The sequence below is a fragment of the Thalassophryne amazonica genome, chromosome 3, assembly GCF_902500255.1.
Source record: "Thalassophryne amazonica chromosome 3, fThaAma1.1, whole genome shotgun sequence".
NCBI classification, from domain to species: domain Eukaryota; kingdom Metazoa; phylum Chordata; class Actinopteri; order Batrachoidiformes; family Batrachoididae; genus Thalassophryne; species Thalassophryne amazonica.
The window spans coordinates 97,844,846-97,864,981 of NC_047105.1; the positions used below are offsets into that span (position 1 = coordinate 97,844,846).

The 20,136-nt window shown below is 42.8% G+C and overlaps 1 protein-coding gene across 1 annotated transcript in view; it reads right to left on the reverse strand.

The window, feature by feature from the left end:
• Positions 1-908: 908 nt before the first annotated feature.
• LOC117507318 (A disintegrin and metalloproteinase with thrombospondin motifs 9-like) overlaps positions 909-20,136 on the reverse strand; it is a 201,385-nt gene continuing 182,157 nt past the window's right edge. The window contains exons 33-40 of the mRNA XM_034167162.1: positions 16,829-16,958; positions 16,343-16,437; positions 13,061-13,155; positions 12,798-12,931; positions 12,281-12,372; positions 7,738-7,842; positions 2,864-2,967; positions 909-2,688 (exon numbers count right to left, since the gene is read on the reverse strand). Of these exons, the coding sequence (XP_034023053.1) occupies positions 2,878-2,967; positions 7,738-7,842; positions 12,281-12,372; positions 12,798-12,931; positions 13,061-13,155; positions 16,343-16,437; positions 16,829-16,958 (741 nt within the window). The 3' untranslated portion in view covers positions 909-2,688; positions 2,864-2,877. The remainder of the gene's footprint in view (positions 2,689-2,863; positions 2,968-7,737; positions 7,843-12,280; positions 12,373-12,797; positions 12,932-13,060; positions 13,156-16,342; positions 16,438-16,828; positions 16,959-20,136) is intronic.

Sequence of the window (20,136 nt, forward strand, 5' to 3'; positions counted from 1 at the left end):
TGTAAAAGGTGAGACATAAACACAGAGACTAGATTAAACCAAGGAATGGCTTTTACTTCTTGCAAGTGAAATCCAAAACAGAAGTCAGTCTTCTTTTCTTACTCAAAAACAGGGTTCAACCAAAAGTCTTTCCTTCAACTCAACACAGGATGCCACACAAAGTTGTTTCTTCTTACACAAAACCAGATTAAACCTAAAGACAGGAGTTAACGCAGCAGTCCTTTCTTAAAGAGTAAGTTCAACTCCAAGATACAAAAACCACTCAATACTCTTAATCCACAGGTAGCTGACAATATGAAGGCATCAAGCTGCAGTGTGCAAACATATCCTGTATAATCATACACATACCAAATCAATGGACCTACAACTGAAGACAAGCTGGACTCACTATAAATAGCCTCACTGATCATTTGCAGGTGCAGACCCAGGCAGGTGGTGACAGTTAGGGATTAATGATGTGTAGGAACTCTGACAGAACAGCAGAGGGCAACAGAGTGGAAGAACCAAGACAAGACTAAAACCTGTGAGGACATAAAAGATCACCAGGAGGCAGAGATAAAGACACTGCTTGAAACTCAATGTGATAGAAGTCAGCTCTAAAGAATAATGAAAAACAAGATAGAAGGAAAAAATGACAAGATGTGACACCACAAAAGGAAGCTGAGAGTGAATGTGAGAAGAAATGACAAGAAATACTGAGGCAGAAGCAGTGAAGACAAAAGGCAGAACAAACCAGATAAATCCTCAACACAGACAGGACCCTAACCAGACAGGACCACAAGAGTAATTGCTGCCAAAGGTGCAAAAACAAAGTATTGAGCAAAGGGTGTGAATACTTACATACATGTGATTTCTTAGTTTTTTATTTTTAATAAATGTGCAAAAAAAAAAAAAATCAAAAAGGCTTTTTTTATGTTGTCATTATGGGCTGTTGTGAGTAGAATTTTTAATGATAAAAGTGAATTTACTCCATTTTGGAATAAGGCTGTAACATCCAGAAAGAGTGAAGCGCTGTGAATACCTTCCAGATGCACGGTAGCATGGTTAGGAAATCAAACCCAGATGTATGTGTTTGTTGTCCAGTTCTTATCCCACTTCCATTCTACCTGCTCTGTTACAATCCAGAAATATGTTAAATCATATTATGGTTTTATACAGGGTATTGGACTGTAGTGCAGTAAAATCACTTCTCTCAGCACATGCTTTGACTGAGGTAGCTTAGTAGGATAAGGAGTTTGGCTACCGATATGTAATCTTGGGTTTGATTCCTGGTCACACTATCTGTCAGCGTCCTTGGACAAGACATTTAATGTGCCTTGTCTCAATCCATCCAGCAGTTAATGGGTACCAGACGTGGCTGGGGAAGCAACTTGTGATGGACTTGTGTCACATCTTGGAGGAATAGTAAGACTCTCATCTGCTTCACACAATAGAATCTGTGGATCAGCAGCAGCATCAGTGGGCCTCTGGATCGATATAAGGCATACTTCAGCAATTTGATGTGTTTGAAAGCTCAGATTCATTGTACAGAATTCTGCAGGTATAAAACAAAAGACAAAGCAAAAGTAACCTAAATTTCTTGTATCCTCTCAATACAAATTTTCTGCACCCAATTTAATCAAAGGCAGCCCAGTTCGTGGGATCAAACGGAGGTTAAACAAATACTACTGACAGGTAAGACATAACATAAGTTTAAGACAACCCATCTTCCAGCTCCACTTCCAGCAGGCTCAGTTATTCTTACGGCTTGATGACTAATTCAAGTACTGTAGTTCTCTTCTCCGCAAATATGGCACAGGCAATCCTAAAAACATCTTCTGATATTGCACTGACATGTTGGCAGTATGTGCCAGAATGTATATCAAATGTTCCATTTTTTCAGAAAGAATGATGGAGAATTCCACCACCGTTCTCTGTGAGAGCAACAGCCATACACCGCAGATATGATCACAGCGGGCAGTGGTACGAAAGTTACAAATTTTCATATTTTTCCACTTGCTGCGTGGATAAAAACAAATCTGATTATGGGCTATGTCATGATATTACTGTCATGTGGCATATTCAGGAACATCAGGTGGAAAATACTCTTTCAAGCAGCGTGTTCGCTTCATTCCTTTTCAAGATGCAATGAGAAGCATCCCATCACTGCAAGGAGAATGGGTTGTCCCGCGGAATAAATGTGGTTCTCAGAAGAGCCTAATTGGGCAGGAACATGCCCAGTCTGGCAATGTTGGTTATACTAGGCATTTACTGTAACTGTGCAAGTGTGCTTTTTGAACACTCCCTGACAACATGTCACTGCATGGGAACCATAAGACTCCTGACCATCAGGGCAGTGATGTCATCAGATGAAACTGAGCAGGTCCAAAACTAACATATGGCGCTGTAGCACATGCAATCACAGAGTTAAAAGTCAAAATGGCAACGAAAAGGCATAGTTTGGCAAACACCTGATACAAGACACTGTGTGCACTGTTTGGTATGAAAAAGAAAAACCTTAAGTTATGTTACAGTATAAAAATAAATGGAAAGTAAAATAAATAAGTCTTTTTATGTACAGTAGTATACAGCAGATTGATTTACACTATACAAAGACTGAAGTGAACGAGGTTATGTGTAAGGGACGGGTTGGAACTCGAAAACTGCTTGTAGTGCCACTGATGTCTCTGCACCGTGAACACCTGAAAACTGAAAAAAAAGTACATCATCATTAGCACTCAAATACACCATAAGAACTCTTGAAGAGAAAAAGCAAACAAAAGTAGCAGTTTAGCTTTTGTGCATATATTTGAGGAGTTATAGCTGATTGTAATCCTCTGATCTGGAATTCCATTTTGCTGGAATAATCTTTTGTGTACAGTACCTGTTTGATGGAGTTTATTCCACAGTTACAGGCAGGCTGGAGTCAGAGGACGGAATACATTTACCACAGTAGCCTCCACACAATCCTGATACTTGACTGCCATCCTGTGGACACAAGAGGAACAATATATCAACCATCCCATATTAAAAAAAGTTTTCCCACCAACAATTACAGCTCCAAGAATGTTTTGTTTTCACTGCTATTGTTAGAGGTGCACCTAGAATATCATTTATGAATGCAAGGATGAGCATCTTCCAGTGCTGTTAAAAAGGATGGGAAAACTCTGCATTGCATGGGCAGTGCTGTCTGACGTCTGAAGACCTGAATGTGACCAGATCTCAGTGGGTGGATACACATATTTTTGATCTGGTCATTCTTGTGGTTGGTGTACCAAAGGACTGGCAGTTGCTGTAGCTGACCAACTCCTCATGTACTGTCACATGTCACCCTTGTTAAAGAGCTTATACTGAGGCTCGGATTTAGGCACGACTTTCCCAGAAGTAAATGCTCTTCTGATTACCATTTCAATGGGAACACTGGCACTGACTATTGGTCTCCATGGATCTTGTGACCATGGTGAAAAGTCATAGTGGTAATATGTTTGCTTTTAAAGTCAGCCATGTCAGCAAGGTTGCTTAGTGGTTATCACTGTTGCCTCAAAGCAAGAAGGTCATGGGATCGCTTCCCACCTGTGGCCTTTCTGTGTGGAGTTTGCATGTTCTCCCTGTGTTTGTGTGGGTTCCCTCTGGATGATTTGGCTTCCTTCCACATCCAAAGACATGCAGGTTAGGTGGATTGGAACTTTGTGTGTCCCTGTGAGAGACTGGCATCCTGTCCACAGTGTACCCCACCTCACACCCTATGACTGCTGGGATAGGCTGTAGTGCCCCCTTGTCCATTAATTGGAGTAGGCGGGTATAGAAAATGGATGAATGGAAGTCAGCCAAGTCCTTTGGATGAACAGTAGCCCTCACTGCTTACATAACTCTTACTTAAGGATCCAAGTAGCAAGTAGTAGTAGTAAGAGTAGCACACAGAGAGTTTCCTCATGGTGGAGTTTGCTTTGCTCCCATATCAGTGGATGAAGACTGGAAACGTCCAGAATAGACTGTTGCACAGATGAAACAATGACTTAAACGTTATAGCCCCCCCCCCCCCCCCCCCCAAAAAAAAATAAAATTTCATGTGGTTAACAGCATTTTTTTTTTAAGAAAACTACATCTCAGAAGTATTTATACCAAATTTGGTGCTTGTATCATCATTAAGTGAATGATTCCTACATTTATCTGCTGCACTATGTGGAGCAATTTAGAGTCACCAAATCACTTAACCTGCATAGAACATGCAGGTCTAACATAATAACTCAAACAATAAATGCCAGCATTTTGTTCGTCTCCAACTTAAAGGAGCATTTAATGATGAAATACTATATCTGTTGCACTCTGACACATCACATCAATCGAAATTGTAATATTGATTTACTGATGTAGTTATGTAATATCCCATGGATGCACCTGCCCCCTGCTGAACACTGCCACCTGCTGCATGCTCAGCTGGATTTATGATGGTTTAAGAACAACTGTGGATGTGACCATTTCTGCACACAGATGTTCTGAATTGTTAATAAAAACTAACTTTCTGTTTCACAGTGGTAACGTTCTAACTTAAAAAACACAGTCAGTCCTCCACACAGTCCCGTGGAAAGGATTTTCATTGAATTTTGTCGCAAAAGAAAACGAGAGAGATGGAGGAGATTGGGCGAAGTAAGGAGTGAAAGGGGTCAACGAGAGAGAGTTTGTACTAAATCAGAGAAACAAACTTTCTTATTGTTTATCAGTGAATACACCGAAAAACTATTTTTAAAAAACATGTTTCAACATATGTGGTTTTGAACATGTAACATGTTGAAATGAGCTTGTTTCGTTTCCAAAGCCGAGAGTACAGGGCTTAATTTGAGGGGGAGCAAGCCGGAGCGCGCTCCAGAACCTCAGACGTGTGCTCCGGAACCTCTGACGTTGGCTCGCCAGCTATTTATACTGGATCTATGATCCGCCACCTCTCTTGACTAACAAAATATAAAAAAAAAAATCACAGCGACTGCTCTCACTGCCAATCACACCGCCGCCCTCCTGTCTGCTGTGCGGAATTGCGCCAAATCTTGCAACAGGTCCAGAGGCTACACTCGCTGTTTTGATCCGGATGTTGACCGTAGCCGCAGAGCTCCGTGACCACCGAGAGAGGACCTGGATTCTTTGCGGGTCCCGCATCTGTACCCCCGGAGGCAGTGAGTGAAGGGAGAGTACGCGCATTGTGTTCTGCGTGTGTCTGTTTATAATCTTCTCGCACAGAAGAAAAAAAGAGTGTTTACACAAGAGAGAAAAGTGAGAAAATGTTAATGCCTGTTTGAGAAAAGTGTGTAGTGAGGGGTTTTACAGCCTTAAAACATCTATAATAAGTGGAAAAAATAGCGTTACTTTGCGGATTCCGCATTCACACCGGGTGCGATCAGATGCTACAAATTCACGGGGGTCGCGTGGCGACGGACGGGCCTCCTTTGCCTGGTGTGTCGCTCTGCTTGGGTGGACTTTCGCTGCGAAAATTCGCCCCGGTGCGCGCGCACGTAAAAAAAAGAAAGAACGAAACTCCGCGGCTTGCTGTGAGGCTGCTCCTCGCTCTTTCCCAAAAAAAACTGTCATAATCGTCTTTAGAAACCAGTCACCATTTGCTTTATTATACATCTGTGTAGTTAATAAGTAAAATAATCTCCATGGATGATTCCCTCGAAACTCCGCTCACGCTGCTGGGGCTGCTGCTCTCTCCAAAAACTCTCTCATAATTGTGAAATAAAGGACAAAAGAGACATAGGTCCTGCTCACAGGCTGCTACGAGATACAGGACATGTTCACATCCTCAGTCAAATTCCAGACATCTCCACGTCACTACATATTCAGTCCCTGATTGGTCATCGCGGCGCGACGAGACGAAATAGTTCAGATTTTTCAACTTGGGGAGGAGGGCAACACAACGTGACGCGACGCAATATCGCGCCACAAACGCGCAAAACGCTCAAAATCGCTTCCCTTGCGTCGCGCTACGCGGTTTGGCGCCAAAATGCGTCCTTACATAGGGATTACATGGCAACCTGTGGCTGCAGTCACTCAAGACGCGCCCGGTGTGAACGCAGAGAATGTAACTCCCGCGATAACGAGGGACCACTGAGGAATTTGTACTCTATCCCGATTTGGTGTGACTAGGCCTACAATACATGCCCAGTTTATTTTCGGTGTGGCGCACAGCATTGTTCGCAAGGCCCCCCCCCCCCCCTTCTTTTTTTTTTTTTGCACCGGAGCCACCATCCTCTGCGCTCCGGGACCTCCCACTTTACAAATTAAGCACTGCGAGAGTGGCAACCAAGGCCACTGCTGTTTCTTTTCTGGGCCTTAAAACAGCACTCTAAGAATGGTATTTTATGTGTAGATAAAAGGGCCAGGTCATATCTAGCACTGGTGTCGCGTGTCACTGCATGCACCACATGAAGGAACCGCTCTGGGTTCCCGGTTTGCAACCAGCCATCCAGACAACCAGAACATCCCCCACCTTCAAAAAGAAAAAGTGAAGCACTACAATTATTCTATTGTGTGATTTTAAACATGAAATTTTGTTTTAATGGTTAAAGTTTACACACTTTTCCCGTTACTGAAGAAACCTTCAATGTTGCAGTTTTTTTCTTTGTAAATGGGTAAAATTCATTAACTGAATAGATATCGCTTAAAAATTAATCGCTTAAAAATTCATTCTTGAATGTGTAAAAAAAAAAAAGGACTGAGAGAAATCAAACACTATGAATGAAATGAGCGCTCATATTCAGCAATAGTGTTGGGACGGCCAGACATAATAGTCAACTGTGACGAGCTAGTCGACTATTTTTTATTAGTCGACTAGTCAAAAGTGATTTTTTTTTTTAAGTTCATTTAACCCTTAAAAGAATAGACCTGCTGGAGCTGCCACCACTGCATTCACTCAGTGAAGAAAATGTGTTGATGAATTAGTCAACTCAAACGGGTAGTTTATGCCTAGTAAATGAATGCAGGTATTGTCTTCATGCTAATGTTGTTTTTTGTATTTGTGATTTTGTGCTTATATTTGTTAAAATAAATGAGTTTGTTAAAATTTGTTGAAATAATTTGGGTTTCACCATGAAGATTCAAAACTGGCTTAAGTCATTCAATGTCAAATTTAGTCGCTGACTAGTCAAATAGTTGATAATTAATGGTATAAGTAATGATTTCCATTAGTCGTCTCAACCCTATTCAGCAACAAGCAGAGAAATGCAGCCTAATTAATCATCAGCACTTGAGTGGCACATTTTGAATGTAACATAATGAGCAGTTTCATACACTTTTAGAAAAAAGCAAACATCAGAAGTACTTCTCCATAAATGTGAAAGCCACAGAGCGCCGTGAGTGGAACATCTGATCTCCTCTGAAGTGCCCTTGTCATTCTCCTCTCACAAACCACCTTTATTTAAATGAAGTGGAGCACCCAGGCTTTTTGGCATCTCAGCTGCCTCCTGTCTCTGGCTGCCAAAAACCACTTTCCAGCTTGATCTCCATTTCAAAAGCAGATGGCGTGAGCGTGCTCTCGAGAGACAGCAGCTGGCCAATAAGGATCATCTCTCGGCATGTTTATGAGGAGTCACTGGAGCTCTGAATACAGAAACCACCTGGGACTATTCCCACAGAACACCAAGGCTGAGAGGGCCTCAGGCACAGAGGGGTATCACAGAGGGTAGGGGGTTCTAATTAGCGGATTTAAACTCTTGAAGTAGTTTGGCAGCATTTGTGTATGAAATTAGTGTACGTTGTTGACGATACCTGAGATTTATGCACATCAGCCACTGCATAGTTGCCCTGGGTGATCCATGTGGTGTCCTTAGCCACATGAAAACCTGTTCCAGAGAGACTGATCCTAAATTGCCCCTGCAAGAAGAGAACGAGTCACACAGACAGGCAGACGGAGTACAACTTCAGAAAAAGTACAGCAGATAGCAACTATATATTACGAAAGAGCAGCGCTGTGTGCAGGCATGCTAATCTGTGGATATCGAACTAAAACCAAAAAAGTGAAAAGACTAAAATTCCCAAGAAACATAATAAATAAATCTATAGTCCTATTTTGATGTTAATATTCATGCTTACCAGTGGTTTATACAATTTTAAAAATAAGTCCTGCTGTGCACGTTTGTAAATCCACTGAAACTGACTTTATTCATCATTTTGCCTAAACTAAAGTGCAAAGGCCTGATGTGTCAATATGGGCATTCATGAATGTTAAGCATCTAATTTAAAATATTTTCTCTTCTGGCTTCTCCGGTTTTGCTCAGTGTCACCACACCTTCCTGACGCAACTCCAGATAGAATTGAGGAATCGGTAGGGACCTTCACTGTTGTGAAAGTGTAGTGACACGGACCCACAACAGGGGGCGCAAATGAACGGTCAATAGATGAGCCAAAAAGTAACAATTTAATGTTGTGAAGGTGCACAACGAATACACAGACAATCTCAGAATATGATAACAGTCAATCCACAAAGGTGACGTGTGGGCAGGCTCGAGGATAGAAGACGTCTGTCCTGAGAAGAGCCGGAACCACACGATTTCCGCCGCCACCGAACCTGGTGAATACTGGAGCCGCCAAGTCCCGAATTCCCAGGTGATCACCGTCCCCGACTGTCGGATCTGGTACTGCTGGCGAAGAACAAAGACAGTCAAGTGTGGGTGTGTGTACACCCCATAACAACAACGGTGGGAATGCCACCTCCACCTCTAACACACACTCGTGCAGCGTCTGTTTAACCACTTATCTGACGGACGTAGGACGAAACAGTCGTGACCCACGCCGGTCCTCTGGTTGACAGCTGCAAAACAATAGCTCTTAGAATCAATTACTACAGGCAGAGAAAGTTATCTCCACTGAAGTACGATATCTCGGCAACGAGGTGGAGATGACGTCTGGTCTTTATGGAGTGAGATGATCACTGTCACTCATTATCTCTTGACAGCTGTCACCCCCGGCTGTGTCCGTGGCGGCAGCGCCCTCTCGTGCCTGAAGCCCGCACTTCAGGCAGGGCGCCCACTGGTGGTGGGCCAGCAGTACCTCCTCTTCTGGCGGCCCACACAACATTCACGTGCAATTAGAGAAACTATACACAGTGCAGCTTTTGCCTGTTGCACCACCAGTTATACATCTTCATGGTGGAATGACACAGAGAAGGACTTCCTTAAGAAGACAACATAAAATTTCACCTAGTTTACCACAAGGTACATAGGAGACACAAGCCAAATCTGATGTGGTATACAGTACTGTGTAACTCCATTCAGGTTTTGAGAACTGCCTACTGCAGACAGATTTAACTTACAGTACCACACTGTACGAGGTCTGTCCAAAAAGTATCAGACCTTTTTATTTTTTTCAAAAACCATATCGATTTGAATCACGTCTGCTTGCATGAGCCAACCTTGAACCTTCGTGTGCATGCGTGAGTTTTTTCACGCCTGTCGGTTGCATCATTCGCCCGTGAGTAGGCTTTGAGTGAGCACTGGTCCTCCCCCCTCGTTGGATTTTAATTTCGAGGAGAATGTCTCAACGATTGGAGCAGTGCTGAATCAAATTTTTCCAGAAACTGTGAGTGACAGCCAGGTGGAAACCATTCGGAAGATTCAAACGGCTTTCAGTGGCTTTTCAGTCGAGTGAGTATCCGAGGAATTGTGTAAGAGCTGGACATGTCACAACATGTCCTGTGAGACTTCCAACTTCCGCACGTCTTTCATTACAAAATCTCCTATAACAGTGGAATGTGCCGAAAAGGTGCTGATGTCCACCTCTTGTGCAATTTCTCTGGTAGTCAGATGACGTCCCGGATCAACAAAGCGTTCACTTTGGAAATGATCTGGTCGTTTCAGCCTGTCGATGGCCGCTCGGAGCGCGGCACACCCTCCGCCATTGTGCGCCGTCTTTAAACCGGTTGTAACACTCCTTAATCTGTGTGATGCCCATAGGATCGTCACCGAAAGCCGTCTGAATCTTCCGAATGGTTTCCACCTGGCTGTCTCTCACAGTTTCTGGAAAAATTTGATGCAGCAAAGCTCCAAATCGTTCCACCTCGCAATGAAAATCCAATGAGAGGAGAGGACCAGTGCTCACACAAAGACTGCTCACAGGCGAATGATGCAACCGACGGGCGTGAAAAAAAATCACACAAGCGAATGAAGGTTCAAGGTTGGCTCATTCAAGCACACATGATTCAAATCCATATGGTTTTTGAAAAAAATAAAAAGGTCTGATACTTTTTGGACAGACCTCGTATTTCTTAATAATTGTGGTCCAACACATACTTAGTGACTTGGAAAAGTTCACGTGTCCATTCCCTGACTTGATTAAACTGGCTGTTAAAGTGATTAATTAATGTAAAGTCATCAAAGGCTGCTAATAACTGTTTCATGTTGAATAGATTCTTGTCATTTGATTGGTGGTTTGTATGTCACGTGATATAGATTATTCATACCATTTACCATTGTGTTCTATTTACCATGCAATTTTGGCTATATTAAGCGTGCAATTTTGATTCTACGGTTTGTGCTAATGCACACCTCCGCATGCTCACACTAGCAGCAGCGGTGCTTAGCTTAGAAACAAACAGCAGCCTGACACAGTGCCCAGACTCACTGGGTAACGGACAGAAATGCTGGATGCACCGGGGGAGATCAAGAGCAAGTCGTGATGCGGGGGGCTGAAAAAACAGTGTTTGTTGGAGGTGGAGCCGCACAGGCCGTGTTTGCCCCGCCACAAGTCGGGTTGGCCCTTCCGCAGCTCAGGGCTTGTGGGGTGCCACTAGGGCACAGCAGGCTCCATCAGATGACACCTGGGTGAGATGGGACATCCCGGTCTCGCTCCCCGAGCTTTGGCTGACGCCATAGGACCGGAAAGGGAGCAAGTCCCTTTCCGCTTGTTTATAAATTAAGAAAATATCAAGCAACAAGGATCTATTTGAGGTGTTATATAAAACAAATAATGAATGTTTTTTTCACACTTTCAATGGAAAGAATATTTTATTCAGTGAAAGATGGAATGTCCCATTCAACAAAGCGTAGCCAAATGTTACTGAATGAAACATTTTATCTTTCACCGCATGAAGTATTCTTACCATTGCACTCATAAACATTAATTAGTTGATGGCATTTTTGTTGTTGTTTGTGCATTTTATTAGATATACTGATTACGTAGATTAGTTGATATGCATTTGTTTTTGAACATATTTTAAATTATATCCTTAAAATTCAAGGGTGCCAAAAATCTGTCTGGCAAAAATGTTGGTCTGGCATGATGGTTCAGAATACACGAGGAAGTTATTACATATACACAAACGCCGTACATGCTGGATAATATAAGTCATATCTGTCAGAAAAGGCATCATGGAGAGGAAAAAACATAGGTAAAAAATGGACTATTACAAAATAATGCCTCACATTCACCCCGATGTCAGGGTGCTGCCATACAAGGCGCTCACTACACACTGGGAGCAACTGGGGGATTAAGGACCTTGCTCAAGTGATTTTCCGGTCACACTGGGATTTGAACTGAGGATCCTCTGGTCTCAAGCCCAGTGCTTTAACCACTAGACCATCACCTCCCCTAGGTCACACCAGAGTATAAGATGCTTTTATTTTTGAAACATGTATTTCACAAGAATTCCAGAAATTACTTTTTGGAACAATATGAAAAGTCACACACGAGCCTAAAGAAGATAGGCTAAATATCTTTTATGTTGTGTTTCTTGTTTTCGTTGTAATGAAAATTTATAGAATTATGTTTTTTCTGTACCATTAGATCACTATTTTTTGACATATAAGTTGCACGAGGTCTCAAAGTACCATAGTAACAAATCCGTGACTTACAGTGCAGAGAATACAGTATATTTCTGCCCAAACACAACATGATACACACTGAATCATTGTTCATTGGTTTAGCTCCAAAAGGATTATTTTATGGAATGTACTGTATAACTGTAGGTCTTCCTGCTGGTATGATTTTAGCATCACAAAATTACTACTGTGTGCATCACAATACTGTGGAGGTTTGTCATGGTTCTGCAAACTTTAATGCTAATTCTGCTTCATGCTCCCAATCCTGGTCATCAGGAATCAAAGTACTGTGCTGTTCCATTTCTCCATGTTCTAACTGCCTGTACTGGCTGAAATCAGGTTTGTTCCATTGTCCAGCCTGCTGTTGATTGGCTGAACACACATGACAGAGTTGAGCTGGTCTGATTATACGAGGGACAAGTGGAAAACATGCAGTACTTTTTCATTCTGAGGACCAAGATTGGTAAATACAGAATCATAGTAATTGTTGTTCTCACCTGTGGACAATGGGTGGCGCTATAGCAGTCTCCAGCTGTTGCAAATGGAACTCTCTTGCCTTCACGAGTGAACGCAAACTGCCAATCTGTAGCTGGATAATCAAGATAAATCAGAGTTGTGGCATCAGTTGTATAAAACTTGTTTGAGTCTCTTTGCTGTTAGATGCTGAATAAACATGCATAATAACAGCTTAGGATATTTTTCGTAATGACCGAGGCTTATTTAAGTGAAATCTGGCTGTAGTTTTAGGGTCACCTTGGTAATATCAGTATAATTCCACCTACTTAAAACAGTTTTATCGAGGTCCCTCGGGCCTTGTAATTGTGTTGCTTAACTGAATGTTGAAGACATCTTGATCCCATTAACCCTCATAAACATGGATGCAATTAAAATCCAGAGGAAATTCTCATTTTAACGCCAGCTGCCTTTAAATTTTTTTCAGTGAGAGTGATGGCAAACATTTCACTAATTAGCACTGAGTATGTTAATGTTTGCTCGTATTTGGGGGGAACTCACTGATGATGTGCATCTTGCTGAGGTCCAGGCGGACTTTGGAGAAGATGGTGAAGCCAGCGGCGGTGTAGTCTCTCCGACAGTCACAGTGTTCCCTCTTGGAGCCGTTGGCTGGACACTGGGTGGGGTCATTGAGCCTGAGAAACACACACATTCCCAAGATGACGACACTTCAACAGAATTTCTACGTTTAAAAACACACAAAACAGGGTGAGGAGTCCCGTGGACTTATCATGAACTCCATTGTTATCCAGTTCCCTTTTTACCTGAAGCCAAATATTTCTGAAAAATTCTCCTCTTCTCCAGTTGCCAAGGTGATGTACTCCCATGGCCTCTCTGTCTGCATTCCTGCACAGTAGATCTGAAGAGGAGGCAAAAGGGGAGTAATGAAGTGGTGGTGGTATCAAGGGACATGGAGAAAGGAAGTAAGAAAGGGGTGAACGTCAAATACACTTAGGCCAGTGGAATAAAAAGAGGAAATACAACACATTTAAGAAAAGTACAAAGCACAAGCACAACACATGGAATATTTATGAAACAGCAGGAAAACACACAGAACATGTTTTATTAGGGCAACTTCAAACACCAAGATGCATATGAAGTGCTAATGTAGTTTTTACTCATATTCCAGACAGTTTTACTCTCTGTAATGTGTGTGTGTGTGTGTGTGTGTGTGTGTGTGTGTGTGTGTGTGTGTGTGCGCGTGTGCGTGTGTGTGTGTGAGAGAGATCGTTGCCATCATTAGGAATGTTTGATGCTGTTTCATAAGTGTTAAAACAAGCGTCTGTCCTGAATTCAGTGTGCAACTCTGATCCATTTCGGGTGCCCATAACAGAACAGGGCTTTAGATCAACATTTCCCGTTTGACAGCAAACACTTACGGTTGTATTCACTGGTGCACAGCAATGTGCAGAAGTGTGATGAGTTGGAGGAAACTGCTTGCATTTGTTTTGCTTTAATTTGTTTAAAAAGCAGGACAACATGCAATTAAAAGTGATTCCACCAGCCGCTACACGTGCAAAGAAAATGCATGGTTGTGTATCAATCTGCTCTCACTATTTTGTTATGGGAGTTTATTGATTTAATTAATTTTACAACAGTCCTCGTGATGTTTGTAGCACTTGTGACATATTGTGACGATGATAATACCGTAATTTCAGTACTACAGAGCACACCTGAATATTAGCCGCACCCAACAATTTTAAAAACAAAAAAAGAAATTGTACATAAATAGGCCGCACTTGTCTATAAGCCACGTGTCTCCACGTTGTAATGTGAGATATTTACACAGAAAGACGTTAGACAGAAAGATTTTTTTTAACTTTTAATTAAATATGTACCGTAAATGCTTTTTTCCCTGACGTGTGACACATAAATATTGACGCGCATGTCATCCAGCACGTGCGCACGGTGTCTCTGCTCCACACGGACAACTGGGGTAATTTTAACTTTTTCTTGAGATTTCATCGCGTGCAGCCAGGATCGGATGGAGTGTGTGATAAATGAGACGTTAATGAGGCGCTGTGACTTTTTTGACTTATTGTGTCAAGACAGAGAACTGGTGTGGAAGGGTGGGGGGAGAAGGCTCTGCTCCGCTAACTGATCTGACAGCGCAAAATGTCAAAGAGGGACTTTTCTTCACTAAAATGAATGGGTAAGACCTTATATTTACACTGTGTGTGAATTTACAATGCATGAGGAGCGCAGCTTTGAGGAAATCAAATTATCTTTCATCCCTATTTTAATAATAAACAAGATGATATACATGTTTAATTATTCATTTTGGGCTAATCTTGCAGCTGCAGCTTCAAATACAGGACCTTCTCGAATAGAAATAGATCCACATATACAAACAGCGGAGTGGAGAAACTAGTACCCATGCATCTGGTAACTGGTGTGAAAATGGCTTAATGCTACCTGACTCAGCAAAACGTCAGGGACTACAAATTGCTGGATCCTGGTTTTAGTGTCCAGAGCAGCACTGGTGGACGTCGTGGCAGAGTTAATGAAAATGATCATGTTCTTGTGGGATGAGGGTGGAGACATAGATAAGTGCCCAGTTCCTGAACTCTGACCATTGCCTTGTTGTACCTTCCATCAGGGTCTAGTTGAAATCCTGCAGAGTGCCATCTGGTCAGTGGCCCAGACTGTTTACTATGATTATTATTATTATGTATTATTTCCACAGTGTCTATTCACATGGATAACAGTAGGATAATAAGAGCTGAACACTTAGTGAACAAACGTGTGATCAAATCAACCGCGAGTGGTGTTGGAGAGTGCTGCACAGCATTTGTGCGCAAATCAGCAGCTCTTTGCATTTGGCTGCCCTCAACATTTGCAGGAGTGTCGCGTAGTATTCAACCTGGAGTCCAGTTGCAAACTAAGCACACTGGCACTGCTGTACTTTGAAGTTTCTCAGCCCTTGGGGACCCCCTCCTGGCTGGGGGACCTCAAGAAATTGCCTTAATGCTTGCTGGCAAGTGGCGCCTTTGTTTGTACGTACAGTATATTCTTCTTCATTTTCACGGGCACTCTTGTTCGCGTGTCTGGGGGATGGTGCTGATACTCACCCTGGTTTATTGTCTGTTTTATTCTCAGTTCACATGACTTTTTCCCACTTTGCAGTGTGCTGGTTTCTCTAAGTGATCATGTTTCCCACTGCACAATCTGCAGTTTTCTCTTCTGGGATTTCATTTCTCTTCTTGCATTCTCCCGGTGCCTCTTGGTTTTCCCCATGTTTTCATATTCTTCCCCCCACATCTTTGTTTTCTCTGTGTTATCTTCATCTCATTTATTGGGAAATCTGTAGCACGTTACTCTCTTTCCTTGTGGCAAATATTTAATTTGTGAATTACTGCACTGAGGGACAGAATAAAAGTTAACCCCCAAGCCTTTATTTTGGACTACGTCTAATATTTCCTTTATTATCCTCCATTGATTCTGCTGAAACTAAAATGATCATGACATGACAAAGAGACATTTGCTTTAGGAAATGCACAAGATATAAAATGCACCAGCTTACTAAATGCACAGTTGCTGAACTGTACCCAAATGCAGAAGAGCTGGTATTAACCCCTTAACGCCCGAATTTATATAGCTGTATATAAAAAAAATGTTTTGTGTGTGTTTTTGCCTTTAAGTAGATGGTAAATAATGTTGAGATTATTAATTTCACTTTTGCACAAAAACTAGATAGTAATATTGGGTATTCTGGTAATGACTTTATGTTATAATGTTATAATAATAATGATGGTATGTTGCAAATTTGCGACAACGGGCATACGGGTCAATTTGGTAAGTTGCATATTTGAGTCAGAGATTGTAGCATATATGCGACGATGGGCATTAAGGGGTTAATTTGAACCACTTTACAGTGCATGAACAGTCCCAGCGACACTCTGAGTGATGCTCTGTCAGTGTCTAAGCCATGAAATGGGAGGAGAAGAGCATATTAATGCTTTCCTGCTGTCTCTCTTCCCTCAAATAAAACCCATTACAGCTTCATAAATGGGGCTTTGTACAGGAATAAGATCATAAAATATTACCTTCAGTGATTTTCCCTGAATGCTTAGAAAGTGTTCACCATCTGCACTGGAGCTATCCATGTTCTTCACTTGTTGACAGCTTGAAGGCAAAAGGCCTAGCAGACAGAAAATGAGGTTGTTAAAATAAGTAGTCGAACATTATGCAAACTTTCAACACAAGAAAAGTACTTAGGCTATGTGCACGCATATGTGCATGCTTGCACACAGATTTCAGGATTTAAGTCGAGCGTGGCAAATTTCTGCATTGAATCAAAGAAAACAGAAAGCCACTCACTTTGATTTTGTGCCATTTTACTGCAGGGGAGTAAATACAATAGACAGTAAATCTTTGCTGCTTGCCTCGGTTCATGAATTCTTCATCAAAGGCAAAATTCGCCAGGTCATATTAAGATACACCTCATACTGGACTTTGAGAAGCATCAAGCTGTATCAAACCCTGAAAGTCCAGACTATGGGACAGGAGAAAAACTTTTCACATCTACTCACAGCTTGGATTTCTGCAGACTTTTCTGGCTTCTGGCGATGTGTCTGGAGAACATCTACTGCTTTCCTGACCAACGGCTGACGCACACTGCACTGTCCTCTCCATCACTCCGTTCCCACAGCTCACTGAACACTGGAGGAGTGCAAAGGGAAAACAACACTGAATATATAGCTTATGAATAACAAACAGCCTGTCAACAGTTTTTATTTTCAAAATTGCCATTTCCCTTTTAAGATTTGGATATTTACATCAATGTAACACTGGCAATATTTCAGATTTTCAAGGCTAGTTTCTATACAGCTTGTCTCAGACTTTTCGTGGTGCAATGGGTTTAATATCAGTATCCAGGTCCATTTAACGTGTTTAACAAATTGTGCACAGTTAAGTTCAAAATTTAGTTTGAATCAATTATCAGCCCAAAATTGATCTCATATATAAAGGTTGCCATATTTTCTGATCTATAATGTTTTGTTGGTCCTGCGACTTATGCGACTTGATGAAAAATACTGATTATCATTTCTGTCCACAAGATGGCACCATCTACATGTGTGACAAGCTGCTCCTGTGTACTTAACGAAGTACTGTGACTCTGGAGCAGAAGGTGGTGCTCATGGACCATTAAGCTGGATGTCAACGAATGTACAAGAAGAAAAATAAGAAGCTCTAAATGAGAAAGACATGCTGGGTCTCGAAGAATGAGTGAATTTAATAAACCATGCTCTCAAAGTGAAAGACCTTGTTCTTGAATAAACAGAGGGAATATAACTTTCATACTACTTGCAAGGGTGCAATTTAGAACTAGAAATTGGGGGACAAAGTGTGAGGCCTGCAGGGCCGAAGCCCATAGGCGGGGGTTCTGGGGGCTTTAGGCTCCCTGAAGCCAACGGTTTCTAGATAAGCTCAGATACATTCTGAGCATCCAGAACAGTAATTTTAATGTTTTGAGAAGACCATAAAGTGGACACCATTTGACTTATACAATTTGAAACTGTGGATATAAGTACTTTATTCTGAGAATAGCCAGCATTGATTTTATTAACATCCTGGTGTAAATAAGGTATCACCACATGTGTAGAACTCAAAAAGAATGATAGGTTGAGTTTTCATTAAAAAAAACAACTGCAATGTGGTAAAATATATTCATAAATATGAAAGAACAGGCTCTGAATAATTATTAACTATTGCATACTGTATTTTTTTTCTCAAGAATTGTTTTTGCATAAGTTTGAAAAAACAACAGATCATAAGTTTAGGATAAATTACTTATCATGAATTGATAAGTATAACTTATACTTATCAATACTTATACTTCTTATCCTCTGACTCCTCCGCGCAGACAGAGACCGAGCACTCTCTGGTGGAAAAACAAGAGGTGGAGGACTCTGCTTCTATATCAACAACGCCTGGTGCTCCGATGTGACTGTGATCTCCCAACACTGCTGTCCCTCTGTGGAATATCTCCTCATAAACTGCAGACCGTTCTACTCTCCACGTGAGTTTAACTCTTTCATACTTTGCTCTGTGTATATTCCACCGAGCGCAGACGTGCACGAGGCCGAGCGCGCGCTCGCGGATCAGATTATGAGCGTGGAGAGAGACTTTCCGGACTCTCTTGTTATAATTCTCGGTGATTTTAACAAAGGGAATCTCAGTCAGGAATTACCAAAATACAGTTTGTTAAATGCCCGACCAGAGAAGGGAGCACGTTAGATCATTGTTACATGACAGTGAGCGGCGCCTACCGTGCGGTGGCCCGTGCAGCTTTGGGACTCTCAGATCACGTGATGGTCCACTTGATCCCCACGTACAGACAGAGACTTAAACTCTCTAAACCTGTTGTGAGGACGTCTAAAGTGTAGAGCAATGAAGCTGTAGAGGAGCTACGCACGTGCTTGGCCACCACAGATTGGGATATGTTTGAGGCTTCAACAGACAGTCTAGATGACTACACGGACACTGTGACGTCATATATTCATTTCTGTGAAGACAGCATCATCCCACAGTGTACCAGGGTGAGATATAACAATGACAAGCCCTGGTTCACACCTAAACTCCAGCAGCTCCATCAGCAGAAAGAGGTGGCTTTCAGAGAAGGAGACAGAGACAGCTATAGAGGTGCAAAGTACAGATTTAGCAAGGAGGTGGCAAAGGCTAAAGGTTCTGCAGCAAAGGTTCTCTGCCAACGACTCGGCCTCTGTGTGGAGGGGGTTGAAAGAGATCACCAACTACAAGCCCAAAGCACCTCGTTCTATTGACGACCTGAAGCTGGCCAACGACCTGAACGTCTTCTATTCACGCTTTGAAGACAAGGACTCACACCTCCCCACCCCCCACACAACTGGATATTCAAACACTCTGGACCTCCCCCCTCTCACTGCTGCCCTCCCCACTCCCCCTGTTGCCCTCTCGGTCCAAGAGGAGGACGTGAGGAGACATTTCAAAAGGCTGAATCCATGTAAGGCCCCGGGCCCAGACTGTGTCTCTCCTGCCACCCTGAGACACTGCGCTGATGAGCTGGCCCCAGTCTTCACGGGGATCTTCAACACCTCCCTGGAGTCATGCCATGTTCCAGTCTGTTTCAAGTCCTCAATCATAGTTCCAGTCCCCAAGAAACCACGTGTCACTGGACTTAATGACTACAGGCCTGTGGCTCTCACGTCTGTACTCATGAAGACCTTCGAACGCCTGGTTTTATCCCACCTGAAGTCCATCACCGACCCCCTCCTGGACCCCCTGCAGTTTGCCTACAGAGCCAACAGGTCTGTAGATGACGCCATAAACCTGGCCCTGCATTCCATCCTGCAGCACCTGGACTCCCCAGGAACCTACGCTAGGATCCTGTTTGTGGACTTCAGCTCTGCATTCAACACCATCCTTCCAGCTTTGCTCCAGGACAAGCTTTCTCTGCTCCACGTTCCCAACTCCACCTGCAGGTGGATCACAGACTTCCTGACGGACTGGAGTCAGCGTGTGAGGCTGGGAAAAAATGTCTCGAACACTCGGGCTCTCAGCACAGGATCTCCACAGGGCTGTGTCCTTTCCCCTCTGCTCTTCTCCCTCTACACTAACTGCTGCACCTCCAGCCATGACTCTGTAAAGCTCATCAAGTTTGCGGACGACACCACCCTCATCGGACTCATTTTGGATGGGGATGAGTCTGCCTACAGGAGGGAGGTGGACCGGCTGGTGACCTGGTGCAGCAGCAACAACTTGGAGCTCAACGCCCAGAAAACAGTGGAGATGATCGTGGACTTCAGGAAAGCCACAGCCCCCCCGCCCTCCCTCGCCCTCACCAACAGCCCCATCACCA